This window comes from Aotus nancymaae, unplaced genomic scaffold (genome assembly GCF_030222135.1).
Source record: "Aotus nancymaae isolate 86718 unplaced genomic scaffold, 86718_ANA_hifiasm-v0.15.2.pri h1tg000029l, whole genome shotgun sequence".
NCBI lineage: Eukaryota > Metazoa > Chordata > Mammalia > Primates > Aotidae > Aotus > Aotus nancymaae.
In genome coordinates this window covers 89,672,764-89,690,758 of record NW_026988442.1, presented here as the reverse complement: position 1 = coordinate 89,690,758, position 17,995 = coordinate 89,672,764, and the positions used below count along the sequence as shown (strand labels likewise).

General features: G+C 37.1%; 1 protein-coding gene across 1 annotated transcript in view; it reads right to left on the bottom strand.

Moving 5' to 3' along the window:
- CNTNAP5 (contactin associated protein family member 5) overlaps nucleotides 1-17,995 on the bottom strand; it is an 882,261-nt gene that overhangs the window by 441,752 nt on the left and 422,514 nt on the right. Inside the window, exon 7 of the mRNA XM_021667927.2 lies at nucleotides 10,608-10,751. Within this exon, the coding sequence (XP_021523602.2) occupies nucleotides 10,608-10,751 (144 nt within the window). The remainder of the gene's footprint in view (nucleotides 1-10,607; nucleotides 10,752-17,995) is intronic.

Below are 17,995 nucleotides of genomic sequence, written 5' to 3'. Positions count from 1 at the left end.
GTGACAAAAGGTGAAGCTTTTCAAAGAAGCCAACCCCACTGGTTCACGTGGAACAAATCCAGTGTTAGGGTCCCTACTTATTGTGCATCTTGGTGATTCGACAAGGAACACTTACGAAGATTGTTAGGAATTTATAAAATCACAGTTTTATTTTGCATATAAATTTTTCCTTGTCTAAAATTTAACCTGGCGTTCTTGGGCTGCTGTCCATGGATGTACTTCACAGGCATCAATGAAGCCTCAAAAACGTTACGTGAAATAAAATGTGTTCATAGTTTTCAATATATTCTTAAAGGGGTATGTGCCCTATAAAATAATAATAATCACTGATCCATAGCCTTTAGTGTTGTACTTATAAAAGGCCATTCATAGAGCAGGCTAGGGATTACTCACAGGACTCTGGTCTTCGTGAAGAACATGAGAGCAGAAATGATGAGCGAGTGAGGCAATAAAAACAATTATCGTACTATTATCAGTGCTTAGTGATTCAATGCCTGTAATATCCTAGGACTCACTCTATATATGTAAAGTAGGCATTATTAGGTCTACCACGTAGATGAAGGACACTGAAGCAGAGACAGCTTAAACAAATTTACCCAAATTTTGTATCCATCATGCAGTAAGGCTAGGATTTAATCTTCCTTCAAAGATCATCCTCTTCCTCATCACCTAGTGCCTTCATCCATATACATTTCCTGACCACATGTCACACATTTAACAGCATGAGCAACATAGAGGCAGGCTTTATTTACATACTTAGGGTGGCAGGAATAACTTTTGCAAAGAAATAGACTAGAATAAAGCTTGCTGTTCCCCACGGCCCCAGCTTGAGTTTTTGCATCTACCATGCCCAGGCCAAGTTCCTGCATGTTCATAAAGTCTTTCCTGAACCTACTATCCCTGTGATTTCTCCTTTCTAACTCTTGTAATCTATGTTTGAGTCTTGCCACTAGGTGCAGTGGCTGTGGCTGTGGCAGTTGGAAGCAGGGCCAGGATCCACAGGCTGGAGCTGTGGTGAAAGGAAGGAAGTTGAAAAACCAAATGGGAAACCGGAATTGTGATGAGTGATCACAATGGAGAAACAAACAAAAAGTCAGGGTCAAACCATAAAGGCAAATGAGATAAAAAGGGGAAAGGTGGGGCTGAGCGCCGTGGCTGATGCCTGTAATCACAGCACTTTGGGAGGCCAAGGTGGGCGGATCATGAGGTCAAGATATCGAGACTATCCTGGCCAACATGATGAAACACCGTCTCTACTAAAATACAAAAATTAGCTGGGCATGGTGGCACATGCCTGTAGTCCCAGCTACGTGGGAGGCTGAGGCAGAAGAATTGCTTGAACCCAGGAGGTGGAGGTTGCAGTGAGCCGAGATTGTGCCACTGCATTCCAGCCTGGCGCCTGGCAACAGAGCAAGACTCTGTCTCAAAAAAAAAGGGGGAGGGGGGGTGGGGAGGGTGGCTGTTAAATGGTGGCCAGGAGAGTGGAAAGGTCTGAGGGGATGCCCAAGGCCAGGGCATCCGCTATGAACTCTGAGTTCTGCAAAGGTGAACCCATGCCTGGTGTGTAATTGCTGAGAGCGGAGACAATGCCTTTCTTTGATGAGAAGGATCATTTGCTGTAAACACAGTAAATGCTCAGTAACTGCATTTAAATGACAATGACGACTCAAGTGCTAAGTTATGCCATGTTGTATATGTATGAAATTCACAGCAAGAAAGGTGTTATGAAATTGAGAGTCTGAAAGGGGCTCTGAGGAGAAGGTGGGACAAGGAGTGCAGTAGTAACTCCAGGTTTCTGGGTTAGGACAGCCTGGGGGTTCCAGGACCCTGCTTTACCTCTGAGAACGACAAAAATACTTTTGAGCATTGCCATGGTTCAGAATGTGAATCCTACCATTGAGGCTGGACAGGGCGGGCAGACAGCACATTCAACACTCCACCCGCCCTATCCCATTTTAGACACTGCTTAGAGATTACAGCAGCCTTCTCTACCCAGTCTGACTACAGCCCTACAGTTTTTCTCAGCACTGTGCTCCAGAAAGATACTGACAATGCCTGGCGTTGACAAGGCATGGAGGGTACGCAGCAGGTTCCTATGAGCCTGCCCTAATGGCGGTTCCATTTTAAATAACTTCAGCCTTCCACATTACTTGCTATGTAGCTACTGGTCCCAAGCTCCTAGTGGCTGCCTGAAACCTGTGCTTGCCTGCCTGTCTTCCAGTGCCCACTACGCCTCCCTACAATGTAGTAACTCCAGGTTTCTGGGTTAGCACAGCCTGGGGGTTCCAGGACCCTGCTTTACCTCTGAGAACAACATAAATACTTTTGAGCATTGCCATGGTGCAGAACGTGAATCCTACCATTGAGGCTGGAGAAGGATGGTTAGTTTGGGGCTGGGTCAGGGAAGAGGTAAAAGAGAAAAAAGACAGCTCGGCTGGCATAGGAGAAACACAGCATGCAAAGGCTGAGAAGAGGATGTGCATGGAGTGAATTCCAAAAACAGAGAGTAATCCAGGCCTGATTAGAAAAGAGGCCACACCAGTGAGAAACTGGGAAGCAAACTTTTACATGTAGGACGAACTGATTGTAACAGTTTTGAAACACTCACATGAAAGTGTCTATTCACCTTGAAGGATACAAGAGCCACTGGAAACAGAGGGCTGAGTTTCTGGGGAAGCGCTTTGTCCCTTTGCAGCACTCGCCGCTATCTCCTTCAACCAGAGGGAGAGCCTGGCGGCCAGATGCAGACGCAGGAGCTGCTGGGAGCCAGCAGCGGTGGGATTCCACACTCCTGCCTTTGCTGCTCTCCTTCCGTCCTCACACCAAAGGCAAGAATTCCGCCCTCAACCTCTTACATCGCAAAAGACACCCAGGAGAGATTTCTGTGGCAAACAGCAAAGTACACAGGGGCGTTTCTGAAACGCCTCACTGGCCTTCAATACTCGGAGATCAGTGCTGTTCACGGATCTGCCCAGCTTTGTAGTATTTTTTCCTTCACTTTGCATGAAAGTCATTCAGGACCTTAAAAAAAAATAAATGCCTCATAAAAATGAATAAAACTTGATGGTGGAGTGCTTTCCAGGAGAGGAAGAAGATTGTGAAAGGCACAGCCACTAATATATATCATTGACTTTCCCTAATCCTGGGTATAAAGTATTTTGTGGTATAAAAAGTAGATAATAATATGTACCTCCTGCCTGCTACACACAGAAGTTTCAGGGACAGAGGATCATGAATAGAACCACAGCTCATCAGTCAGACCTCCACTGACCGCCGTGATCTGTGGCCTTGTCTGTATGTGCTCTGAAACAAGGTGTCTTCAAACGGAGGAGTGATCATTGTGGTTATTATTGTGAGTGAAAGAGCATAAAAATAATATGCTCAGTTCATTAGTTGGATGTTTTGCATAGAGGAAGTGCATCTGAGGTCATTCCAACTTTTACGTAGCCCATTCTTTTAAAAAGCACTTGAAGATTCAAATGACTCGGAAAGCATCAGGTGAAACTAGCAGAATGAGCCTGCTCCTGTGTACACTGCCGGTGAGCATGGAACGTTGTGCGGGCTTTAAGCAATGAGGGTTGAGTCAAAAATTCATAATCTTTGACACAATAATCTTCATTTCTAGTCATCTGTTTTAAATTTCAGAAAATTATTTTTGCACCATGGTTGAAATCACAATATTATTTTTGGCAGAAAAAATTTAAACAACTCAAATTTTAACACAGTAGACTCTTAAATGAACTATAAATATAGTTAGTGTCAAAATAATATTTGTAAATAGAGAAAAAGCAGCTTTCAATGAAAGTTTTAAAAACATTGAAAATACTTTTAAAGGGTAAAGTATAAAATTGTCAATAAACTCTCACCTATGATATATAAATATACATTTAAAGTGTGAAAATAAAATACCTATAATACATGAGAACAGTGTTTTCCTCTCTGGCTGGTTGGATACCCTGTTCTGTATTTTCCAAATTTTCATTTTTATATAGAAATATTTTTAAGACATTCTAAATAAGTTTTCTTCAATAACTTTACATAATAATTTTATCAGATAAGCAAAAGAAACTGGTTACATTTGCTCATCTGATAGGAAGGAAGAGTCATAACACTAACTTCAGGTAAAACAACTTTCGGAAAAGACTGCTATAGTTTGAATGTTTTTATCCTCCTCTTACTGGAATTCATAGTTGAAATTTAATCCCCAATATGTTGGTATTAGGAGCTATATCCTTTCAGGAGATGATTAGGTGATGAGGTCATGGGATTAATGTCTTTGGAAAATAGCCTTAAGGGACTTTGGTTGTTTTTCCACCACGGGAGGAAGGAGGAAGACACAGTGAGAAGTGTGAGGTCTACAACCTGGAAAGGAGCCCTTGCCTGAATCCGACCATCCTGGCACTCTGATCTCAGACTTTCCAGCCTTCAGAACTGTGAGAAATAAATTTCCATTATTCATAAGCTAACTAGTTTATGGTATTTTGTTACAGCTGCCATGATGGACTAAGATATTAACCATTACACTGTTAGTTTTTTCTTTTTCCTTTAAGGTACATTATTCTTTGTATGACCTTAAAACTATTTAATTCCAATTTTCCTGAAGAAAGAAAGAAAGCAACTGTTTAGGGAGTGAATAACTTGGAAATGATTTTTCCTGGGTATGAGGGGCATACAGCATAGATGCAGGTGATGTGGATGTCAGACTGGTCAAATGGAAGTAGAAGACAGCAGGAATGAGAAGAGAGAAACATGATATGTTAGTTGCTTTTTCAAATGATTCCTTCCATCAAGAGAAAGTATCATTTATCACAGAGCATACTCACAAAGATGAAACATGATCCTGGAGATGAGCTAAAGAGATTATAGGCTTTACTGGACAGTAGGGAGTTTTCTCTGAGCAATTTCCATAAGCTTCTGGGTCACAGGGAGGTAAGATAAAGGTGCCTGTCACTATGTGTGTGTGTATGTGTGTGCACCTGCGGATGTGAATATGTGTATGCTCTCATGTCCGCACTTATTTCTTACACATAACTCTGAGAGTGATTGTTTTCTTGGCTTTAGAGCCATAAGAAATAATCAACCATGCTCCAGTAAGTTACATGACAGCAGAGACACAAACCAAAGACAGCAAACTTCAAGAAAGGCCACTGCTGCTACTCATCAATTGTTATACTCAAACCTGTCAGGAAATAAGTTTTTAAGTTCCTTATTTCAAAGGAGTCAACATTTGGTCAAATCTAAAGTAATGATTTTCATCAAATTTTCTCAAATACATGAGATGATTAAGTTTACTGCAAACCCACTTCATGACTTATAGTCTGGGAGTAAGGAGAAATTCAGATTCAGGAAAGAACAGGAGCTGCTTCCAATCAACTTTTATTATTTGGAACTGTATGTGACCGCATTAATCATCTATCTAAAATGGTAAATAAATATTGGCTTATACGCCAACCTCAGTTAGATGGATTTATAGATGTTTTTATTAATAGTTCCAATCTATTGGGTGCTTACTGTGTGCCATGCACTGCACTAAGAACATTACAGATTTAATCTTCATATAACACTTTGAAGTAGGTACTATAATTGCCTTCACTTCACCTATGAGGATACTGAAGTTTGGTAACTTTCTCAAGATCCCATAGCTGAATGAGTCGTGAAGTGGCGATTAGCAACCTAGGAAGTCAATGTTTCGATCGTGATTTTATTGTTCATGCTTCCAGGAACACTGAAGTGAGACCTTTAGGTTTCCCTCTAGGACAAATGAAAAGATATGTCGAGATTATTTAGCAATTTCAACCATGGGATTGGGAGTATTATTATTATTATTATTATTATCATGTGGACTTAGTACTGGCCGTCACCCATCCAATTCCCTGATTCCAATTATTTGGAGACAAAGGCACAGAAATGAGTTGACATAGTTAGTTAGCGCCAAAGCCAACTCTGTAACCAGAGTCTTCCTATTAGCTATTTGCATTTCTTCTCTTCTGTTGAAGACAAAGTTAAGTAACACATGCATTTCCACTATGATCTTCTTTTCAATAAAAATCAAAATATTTTGAGACCTACAATGAGGTGAGTGAAACTTCAGCCAGCTCCCAGGGAATCATGTTACTCTCCTTGCTTCTGGGAGAGGGGATGTGACACTCAGAAAGAACAGCTCAAAAAAAAGCATCATTTTTGATGGAGTGCAAGATATGAAATTAATCATTTTCAGGAAACTATCAGAGCAATATATTTCTTATACTACCTATATAATAATCCACATTACAGGTACTGTACACACACTTTAATGGGCCATTTGCTTTCTGATTGTTTATCATATAGTGCTGTATTAGCATGTGATAGAGGATTTGAGGAAGAATAGTGAGGTATTTTTTATGTCTACTTTAAGCTGTTAGTTTTACTGCATTTCGGGATGTGGAGAATTGTCTTGTAGTCAAATTGAGCTATAAAGACTAAATTGAATTATCCCTATGGAATAGCTGTGAAGTCTCCAGGGAGTAGGAAGGTCCCACAAGAAGCAATGACAGATTGCAATGAGGACGCCTGCTGAATGCAGCCAGCTAGAGAGGCATATGCTAGATTAGGCAAGGGCTGGGGCTTCTGTGAGCCTTTTATCACACTTTATAATTTATAGGTAGTACCATACTCTTGCTGCCTGATTTGTTGATCCCTTGAATCTGAGCTTCCCAAGACTTAATAACTGTAAGGGAGTCTGCGAACACTAGAAAAGGACAAAAACACCATTCCTTCCAAAAGCCCTTGCTTAGCACCTCAGTGACTTAGTGACTGGGAGCAAAGCTGATTTTGTAGCAGATACGGTGTCTTTGGGGAAAACTTTAAGCTTGACTACAGAAAGAGTTTGTACCATTTAACAGTGCAAACCATTCCTTCCCATAAGGAATTCCCAAAGAAGATAGACTAGGTATATAAATGTGTGTGTGTGTGTGTGTGTGTGTGTGTACATGTGCAAGTGTATAGTGATATGGATTCATATGGATTCTCACTTAAGCAGGGTTTTGGAAGCAATTTGGAAGAAAAATAATGTAAGTTTTTTCTTCTAAATTGTGAAGGTTAAAGCTAAAGTGGTCTACCTGAACAGTAAAACAATTTTCTTGGGATTTTTTTTCCAAATGCATTAGTGCTAAATGGATTCTTTATGCCTCATATTAACAATACCACCAATTAAGCCCTGAGGAGTAATGTATACTAGCAAAGGTATAGGCAACTTGATAAGTGCTATAGTAGTTTAAAAATCACCACTTATTAAACACTTGTTAAAGTTTTTAAAGTTTATTAAAGTTTTAGATAACGATCCTCTAAGAAAATGAAATGATAGAAGCTACCGATCTTCAGAAACTGAAGTTTTCTTTTCTTGTTCCTTCTAATCTTCCATTTTTTTCTTTGTTATTCAGTAACTCTAATATATCTTATCATTACACACATTTTTAACACATAATATGTATAAAGACTTTCTTTTTTAATATTACTATAGGGATCTTAGTTATTTATACCTAAGGCTCAGGCTTTTATACCTTCAAGCCCCAGTTTGTGAACAATGAGTGAGGAATGTTTTTTTATAAACTTACTGTATTTCAACTTGCTCTGCCATGTCTTAGCAAAATGGCAGGTAGTGATGTCCCTTGATGTTTATGACATTAGGCTAAGCTGAACTTCTGGGAGTGCATGATCTCAATGTAAGTGCCTCTGTGTCAGCAGATTGGACTCAAGGAAGCTGATATATTGTGAAATATTTATTGAAACAATATTGGGAAAGGGGTAGGAATGAGTGTGCTTTCCATGGCCCAAGACTCCAAACCTAGAATAAAAAAATGTCATGAGCAAGCCAGGGCTTATGTTAATTAGCAGATAGTTGACCTAAGTTCACTTGGGCAAGTTGCAGAATTGTCAGAAGTCTTGGGCATGAGTCAGAGATAGACAAGTAATGTCACTGGCTCTTCTGGAGCCAGTGAGGTAACTAATCCCTCCCTAGCATCATCCTAATTTTTCCAAACTGAAGGAGTCAGGGACCTGACATAAATCTTTTAAAATGTTGACAACTTTTAATCCAAGTGTGATTCCCCATGAGCATCCTCTGTCTCATACCCTGGAATCCAATGGCAATTTCCAAGAAAATGTATTAACATGATACTCCAAAACATAAAAAAAAATTAATTATATGTATCAAAGAAGAAAACAAACACAAGGTCATTTAAATGCCATAATTTGTTCAGATATTCCATAATAAGATTGCAAAAAGAATCAGACTTTTGCTGTCAATGACAGGGTGACCTACTCTTGCCATGGATTAAAAAAAAATGTCAGTTGAAGAGATTTCCGACTTCAGAAATATGAAGTAACATCGTTTTCCCTATATTTGTCCTGCCCAGTACAACTAAAAGACTATAGAAATTCTGTATAAAATTTAACTAAAAAGACTCTGAACAGTGAAGAAAAGACATAAAGGATAAAAACCTCAGGACCAACCAAGAGAAAAACATACTGGATTTTCTTTTAACCCAATCAGTCTTAAGTATGTTGCTACTTGACAAACAACCCAGAGAGACCCACTAGTACAGACAAAATTTTGTTTAAAATTGCCATTAGAAGACTCTAGCCAAAGGATTAGGAAAGGGATAGCATAAAAAGAGAGACGCTTTTAAATGACACGTTTTCTCCCTAAGCCAAATGCCATAGAAAAGATTATGGCCCCACTTCCACTGAGCCATGCTGTAGTGAAGTGCCCAAGTCTCTAGCCAGGCTGGTATATGGGAAGATCAGGAACCTCTGGCTTACAAGGCCAATCTGGAAATCTGGGGATTTAATTATTGTCAGATTGAACCAAGTCTCTCCCTGTGATATCAACTGAGATCACAAGGAAGGCCTAGACTTCCACCCCTTCTGAGCTATGATGAGGAACCCCCTTCACCCCCTGCAGGAGCAGTCTCAGAGATGGCTTAATAGTGAGTCAGGACTTGCATCCATAGTCCAGTGATATGAAGGGCATCCCTCTCCCACCCACTCACAAACACTATGTTACTGGAGGTCACATGTTCAGCAGTAATGAAGCTTTAATACTAATTCCAGCCAAAGATACCCCTCTTGCTTTTAAGATATTTTCTTTATCTTCGTCAATACTGATAAAAAGTATGAGTAAATGCAATAAATTCTTCTCCTCTTGAATTCTCTCAGTGATGTTTGACATTGTAGCAAAAATTATACTACTTGAAATCGTTCTAAATATATAGAAATGGTTCTAAAAATACAATTGTCTTAATTTGAAAATTAAGACAATTATAAAATAAATAAGGGAAGGTAAAGGTATGTAAATAGAAATTAGGTTTCTACATATCAGTTAAATTGGTAAAATTATTAAACCAGTAAACTACAATAAGTTATGTATATATAGTATAATGTCTACAGAAACTACTAACAAAAGCTATACACAGATATACTCTAACACTATATAAAGCAAAACAGAATTTTTAAAACTCTCTAAGAAATACAGGAAGGTAGAGAAAAATAGAGAATTTTTTAAAACCCAGAAAACAAAAATAAACAGGGATTTAAGCCTAACACATTTATTACATTAAATACAAATTTGCTAAATAGACCAATTAAAAGGCAGAAATTGAAAGCATGAATTAAAAAAGTGACTCAACTAATTGTTGTCCACAAGAAATGCACTTCAAAAATAATTACATAAGCAGATTAAAAGGATAAGAAAAGTTATACCACAAAGACATTTATAGAGAAAAAGCAAGATTTGCTATGTTAATATCAGATAGACTTCAGAGCCAAAAAAGTTATCAGAGATAGAGAATAATATTATATAATGATAGAAGAGTGAATCCAACAGAACACACAGCATACTGAATGTGTATGTACCAAATACCAGAGCTACAAAATATACAAAGCAAAAACAGATGAAACTGGAGGGAGAAACTGTCAAATCCAAAATTATTGTTGAAAACGTCGACGCCTTTATCGAGCACCTTCCATGTGTAAGGCACTCTGCCTGGCATTGTGAATGCAGTATTAAAAAGAAAACACAGCTCTGACAGTCATGAAACTCATGGTATATTAGGGAAGACAAATGTTACTTGATTATAAAATCACTTAATTTGTTCAGTATGATAAATAAGAATCTGAAAAACACTAAGTTTAATCTCTCTCCTTTAAAATGACCTATTTTTAATATTAACAGTAAGTAGATAAATATGTAACTCCCAAGCTGTATAATTTAATAGAATCTGTTTTCTTGTTTCGTTGTCCAGAGATAATAAAAAAATTCATGTTGTCCCAATGTAGACTGAAAATACTACCCACAGATGAAATATACCCCACAGTTAAAAAAAAAAAAAAAAAAAAAAAAAAAAAAAGAATACTCTGGATGGTTCTAATTTCTTTGCTTCTTCCACAATGCAATTCACACTGATTAGATACCCGCCATTCTCTTTCTCTACAGTGTCACCTCAGAGGCTGATGGGAACTCAGAGCATAAGATAAACATATTACGAATGGGTGAAGGAATGGGTTGGTGAAAACAAGACTTACCCCAAAGTGGTAGAAACCATCAAGACAAAACAGATGAGTTGACTTACCACAGTATAGATCTGATGCTTTCGTCTCTTAGCCAGGTCAATTATGTTTACGCCATTGTAGTAAAGGTTTTCGATGCATCCATGGAAGTTTTTCTTTAAAAAGGTCCCAGGTTTTCCTGGTACTGGAATTCCTCCAAAACTAAGCTTTTGGGGTGAAAATAAAAACAAACTCTTAGTTATAAGGTCTGAAAGATTATGAAAGGAAAGTAAACACGTGCGTTTTTGGTTGATTCAATTGTATACATGAGCCAAGTAGCTCAAATAATTATAGATGCCACTTGATTACACATTTAAAAGGATACTGATTAGCCCATGTAAAAATAACTGTAATTGCTTGCTTCTTAAAGGCCTATTTTACAAAACCGTTTTCACTTCCTTTCTGAACTTTTTAATACTAAATAAAACAATAATTTACAGAAAGAGGGAAAAAGGAAAAGAAAATCAGCATCTTTATAGTTATCTCTTATGCAAGCATCTTAGAAGATATGGCCATACTGAAGCCAAGAGACAAGCAAAACATACCTCTATTCAGCTACAGAATAACCTAGTTTAAAAGCCTACATTGTATGCAAAAAGCCTTATGCATAAGATTGTCCACAATTATCATTTACAGTGATAAAAACAAAATATTTCAAATTTTCTATACAGTTTTGTAAAGCAAGTCATTAAAAATCAGTATGATGAAAGTTCACTTGTCAGTAATAACTCTTATTAAACACTTGTAATATAATGAGAAGTGAATATAATGTTGATTTAAAAGTGCAAGAGTTATATTTGGGTATAAAGTCTGATGTAAGCAACAAGAAGTTGAGCATACAGCACAGCGCAGGCTGGGAGGAAATACACTGAAATGTTATTATTAGGTTGGTGCACTAAAAGTAATGGCAAAAACCACAATTACTTTTGCACCAACCTAATATAATAGTGGTTCACTTTGGAAAGGATATGAGATACTAGGTTGTTTTTTTTGTTTTTTACCACTTTTATTTCAGATAATTTCTATTATCTGGTTTACTCCAATATCATTTAATGAGAAACCCAGTTTTTTTCACTGCTTTAAATATCACTGTCAGCATGTACTGCAACTATATCTATATTTGGATACTTCTCTTTCTCTATTTACTGTCTCTTTTTTATCTGTCTCTCCCTTAATGTTTCAGGAGGATGTGGTCTCCCAATCAGAATGTTTTCTTATATGAATAGCTACTGATATGCTAAAGGCTATTTCTAGATTTTATTACAAGCTTCACACTAGTTAAAAACAAAAGTTTTTTAATGCAGTGTAATAGCTGAAGAGGATTATTTATCTTGTTGCCCACTTTTACTTACAACTACCTTAATTTTTAAAGAGAATTATTTGATATTTTATCTATTTCATTTTAAAGGTTAATTACAGGATAATTTTATTTCGCTAGCTTGTTGGAATTTTTATTGATAATTTATTATTTACATTAAAACATTCAGTTGGATAAGAATGGATTTTTAAAAAATATTTTATGTTTGTTTCCAAGAATAAGTCTAATAAAATCCTTTCACTAAAGTTATTATTTTCTTTCTCTAGTTTACATAGTCATATTAAGTTATTTTTTATGAATTTCATTATTTAAAAAATTCCATTGCATATAAATTGTTTTAATTCATTAAACATTAATGTAAATGCTATGCCAATCTTTTTGCTTTTGGCATATTTTCTTTATCCAGATACTTGTATATATTTTTATGTGAAATAATATACTTTTTAGGTTTTTTTTTAATTTGTGAAGAAGATACAGGCAATACCTTGTTTTATTGTACTTTGTTTTGTTGTACTTCACAGATTTTGTGGTTTTCATAAATGGAAGGTTTTCGCCAGCCCTGTGGCAAGCAACTCTATTGGTGCTATTTTTCCAACAGTGTGCGCTCACTTTGTGTCTTTGTGTTAGTTTTTTTTTTTTTTTTTAAGCAATATAATATCTTTAAATTGAGGTATATATATTTTAAATATAATGTTATTATAGCACACTTAATAGACTATAATATAGTGTAAACATAGCTTTTGTATGTACTATGGCACGAAAAACTTTGAACAACTTGATTATTGCAATATTTGCTTTGTTGCATTGGTCTAGAACCAAATCCACAATATCTCCAAGGTATGAGAGTAATCATATGATATTTATATATATTATATATATAATTATATTATATTGATTTATTTATATCAATTTATTGAATAAGGTGACATATATGAATATATATATTCATATATAATATATAAGGTGACATAGATATGTCACCTTATTCAATAAATTAATATCAAATCAATTTCTTATACATTTATTTCCTATTTTACTGTCTCAGTTAAAGCTTCCTAATTTCTAATGAACTTCTATTCATAATTGCCACAAAAAGAACAAAATACCTAGAAATACAGCTAACAAGGAAAGTGAAGGACCTCTTCAAGAAGAACAACAAACCACTGTTCAAAAAAATCAGAGAGAGAGCACAAACGGAAAAACATTCCATGCTCATGGATAGGAAGAATCAATACTGTGAAAATGGCCATACTGCCCAAAGCAATTTATAGATTAAATAATATTCCTACTAAACTACTATTGACATTCTTAATGGAATTAGAAGAAACTTTTAAAATTCATATGAAACCAAAAAAGAGCTTGAGTAGCCAAGACAATCCTGAGTAAAAAGAACAAAGCTGGAGGCATCATACTAGGCTACTTCAAATTACACTACAAGGCTAAAGTAATCAAAACAGCATGGTACTGGTATAAGAACAAACACATAGAGTAATGGAACCATAATATAGAGAGTCCAGAAATAAGACCACACGCCCACAACCATCTGATCTTTGACAAACCTGACAATAATAAGCAATAGGAAAAGGATTCCCTATTTAATAAATGGTGCTGGGATAACTGGCTAGCCATTTGCAGAATATTGAAATTGGACCTGTTCCTTACACCATATACAAAAACCAACTCAAGATGGATTAAAGACTTAAATGTAAAACTCCAAACTATAAAAACTGCAGAAGAAAGCCTAGGCAATACCATTCAGGACATAGGCACAGGCAAAGACTTCATGATGAAGATGCCAAAAGCAATTACAACTAAAGCAAAAATTGGCAAGTGGGATCTCATTAAACTAAACGGTGTCTGCATGACAAAAGAAACTATTATCAGAGTGAACAGACAACCAATAGATTGGAAGAAAAATTTTGCAACCTATCCATCTGACAAAGGCCTAATACCCAGCATCTACAAGGAACTTAAATCAATTTACAAGAAAAAAAACAAGTAATCCCATAAAAAAGGTGGGGGACAAAGGACATGAACAGGCAGTTCTCAAAAGAAGACATACATGCAGCTAACATGTGAAAAAAATCTCAGCATCACTGATCATTAGAGAAATCCAAATCACAAACCACAATGAGATACCATCTAGTCGGAATGGCTATTACTACAAAATCAACAACGGATAGTGACACAATTATGGAGAAAAAGAAATGCTTTCACACTGTTTATGGGAGTCTCAATTAGTTCAACCATTATGAAAGACAGTGTGGCGATTCCTCAAAGACTTAGAGGTAGAAATACCATTTGAAACAGCAATTTAATTACTGGGTATGTACCCAAATGAATATAAATCATTCTCTCTCTCTTTTTTTTTTTTTTTTTTTGAGACAGAGTTTTGCTCTTGTCGCCCAGGCTGGAGTGCAATGGCACACTCTCGGCTCACTGCAATCTCCCCCTCCTGGGTTCAAGCGATTCTCCTGCCTCAGCCTCCTGAGTAGCTGGGATTACAGGCACCTGCCACCACACTCAGCTAATTTTTGTATTTTTAGTAGAGACGGGGTTTATCATCTTGGCCAGGCTGGTCTCAAACTCCTGACCTCATGACCACACACCTGGGCCTCCCAAAGTGCTGGGATTACAGACGTGAGCCACCTTGCCTGGCCACTAAACCATTATCTTATAAAGACACATTCATACATATGTTCCTTGCAGCACTATTCACAATAGCAAACACATGAAATCAACCTAAATGCCCATCAATGATAGACTAAATAAAGAAAATGTGGTACATATACCTCATGGAATACTATGCAGCCATAAAAAGGAATGAGATCATGTCCTTTGCAGGAGCATGGATGGAGTGGGAGGCCATTATCCTCAACTAATACAGGAACTGAAAACCAAACACTGCATGTTCTCACTTATAAGTGGGAGCTGAATGATGAGAACACACAGACACAGAGAGGTGAACAACTCACAATGGGGCCTGTGGGGGCTTGGGAGGAGGGAGAGCATGAGGAAGAATAGCTAATGGATACTGGGCTTAATACCTAGGAAATGGGATGTTCTGTGCAGCTAATCACTATGGCATATGTTTACTATATGAAAAATCTGCACATCCTGCACATGTACTCCTGAACTTAGAATAAAAGTTAAAAAAGAAATCCATTTTGGATTTGCAAATTTTTTACATACATCAAATTTATAATGTAAAAATGCATATTTAATTGGATATTTATCACTTTTACTTATTTATTTTTATTGTTTTAAATATTTAATGATAATGTTGTTTTGTGTTGGCTACTTTCCTCAATTTCAAAACATTAATGCTCTACTTCACTTAGTTATGGTTTAAGAAAATATTTTTTGCAGGAAGATGTTAGTTAAAAATAAAGGAAAAAAAGCTGCCGTTTTTAAAATAGCAAAACATAGTGCTTAAAAGTTTCAGGGTAGAGAGTTTTTTCAGTCAGGTGGTATAAAGGGTACTACATATACTTGAAAATTGTCGTTTCCTATTACACTGAGAGGAGCAATCTCTCCTCTACTCTGGGTAGAAGATTTTCAGAGGAATTTGGTTGAAACGAGTACAGTTATGTGGCAGCATGAGGCCTGCTTTCTGGTTCTCCCTGAGCGATTGAAACTAGATGACAATTGGGTGGATATGGACAGTGGTCACAAGGCAGATCTTGGAAAGCACAGAAAGCTACTTCCTCCTAGAAGAACCCATGGCTGTGATGGCTGCAAGCCTGTTAGAGCTGTCTCAAGTTCAGCATGACCCCAGAGAAAATCAGCTGGGGAGGAGAAGACAGGTTAGCAAAGGCTGAGGAAGAGGCAATTCAGAAAGGTTTGAGGGGTTCCACAGTGACCTGGTCACTCTAGCACAGTGTGAGGCAGGCTGCTGAGGGTCCCTTCCCAACCCATTCGTACCTGATGAGAGTCCAAGTGACTACTCCTCACACCCTCAAGCCAAGTGTGATGATTAATATTAAGTGCCATCTTGATAGAAGGATGCAAAGTATTGTGTCTGGGTGTATCTGGATGTTTCTGTATATTGCCAGAAGAGATTAGTATTTGAGTCAGTGGACTGGGGGAAGACTCACCCCCCAAAAGATCCACCCCCATTGTGGTTGAGCATCATCTAATCAACTGCCAGAGCTGCTAGAAAAAGCAGACAGAAGAAGGTGGAAGAAGCTGACTCGCTGAGTCTTCCAGCCTTCATCCTTCTCCTGTGCTGGACGCTTCATGCAGTTGAGCATCACACTCTGACTTATTTGCCTTTGGAACTCGTGGATTTAGACCAGTGGTTTGCCAGGGGCTCCTGGGTCTGCTGCACAGACCGAAGACCGCACTGTTGGCTTTCCTATTTTCAGTCACTACTAGCTTCCTTGCTCTCCAGCTTGCAGACAACCAACCTATCATGGGCTTCACCATGTGATCACGTGAGTCAATTCTCCTTAATAAACTCCCTTTAACACATACATATATCCTATTCGTTCTGTCCCTCTAGAGAACCCTGACTAATGCACGAAGGCAGGTCCTACGGACGACAGCAACAAAAGCTGACATGCAAGTCTTGTGCCTCTAGACAGGTGGGACTCGTGAATGGCATGACTCCCTTGATGCAGCACAATACATAAACCACCCCATTAGTGATCTGCCTGGGGCAGAAGAAAAAAGTACAGACAACATCACAATATAACCCATTGTATACCGAATAATGCACTATATAGGCATGAATTATTATTCATCATCAAGTTTAAATTTTTCTTCCATCAAAAGCAACAGAGGCTGATGAGCATATTTAATCCACTTAGGGATAAAACCAAAACCATTTTTATGTGCTTTTCAATGTGAGTGTGAATTTTAAACCTGATTTAGGTTTTCAGATTTTTTTAAGTAATTGAGAATTGCAGGTTATAATTCTACCATTGAATTATAGATTTAGTCCATTATCAGATAAATTTAACGGGAAAAATTTTTCTTCATGTAATGATGTTTTTTCTTAAGTATTGATTATTCTGAGTATTTTATAAATAATTATAGGCTACACACCTCTTAATTCTATATTAATAATTATATCCTTCAGATCATTTGTTTTTATATTCTTGTCTGATTTACCAAAACTTTGATAATAAAAATTAAAATCTTACTCTAAACTGTTTCTCTCCATCAAGCCATCCTTATTAGAATTACCACTATGGAAGAATTGGGCTGGCTGAATTATTGTAACTATTCTTTGCAACAATTGAATACTGATCATCTTCAAGCTATTCTCCTGCTTAGTTCTGCTGGCATCTGATCCGCTCCCTCCAATGTTCCCAACCTTGGCTTTTCCTCTTGAACTCTGCCCATTAGTTCATTCATCTGGCAGCTTAACTGGTTAAACCAACAACCTTCTTCCTCAGCCTGACTCCAGGGCCTCTGCATGTTGGAACTGCAACACAGATACTCACATCAGGGCACTATTAACTTATTTCTACATAGTAACAATCAAAAGTCTTTTATTTTTGCATTTACTGAAATTTTATGTGCTACACACATAGGGTTAGTATAAGTGTTTTTAATTAGAGACCATAATGACTATATTCTAACCGCCTCTTTTGATCTTAATGTTTACTTTCAAAGGTACTAGCTTCTCCACTTCTACTTTCTTTCTGTATACATTTAATTAGTGTCTCTTTGTTCCCATTTCCAACCTATTTTTAATCATTTTTAATTTTCTTTCGCTGATTTCATTTCTGAGGATGCTGAGGATCTGATTATGCCTTTCTATTCAGACTCTAGACTATTTCATTATTTGGCAGATGTAGATGATACCGAACAGAGATTATATTTCTGAGTACATTGTCTGTATGAAATGGCCCAGGACCTCTGGTATATAAAAGACTGGGCTGGAAACCCAGCTTCCATTAGATAATGTGCTCATCCGTTGACTGGCAACTTAGCTGTTGTAGGCTTTCCAAACAAAATCTGTTTTATCTGACCAGTAATTTTCAGTTAATACTGAACAAAAACTTTTATTCTTTTAATTCCGTTACCAACTCTTAGAAACACTTGCAAAAGTTAATTACAATTTTTTAATAAAAATTTGATTCA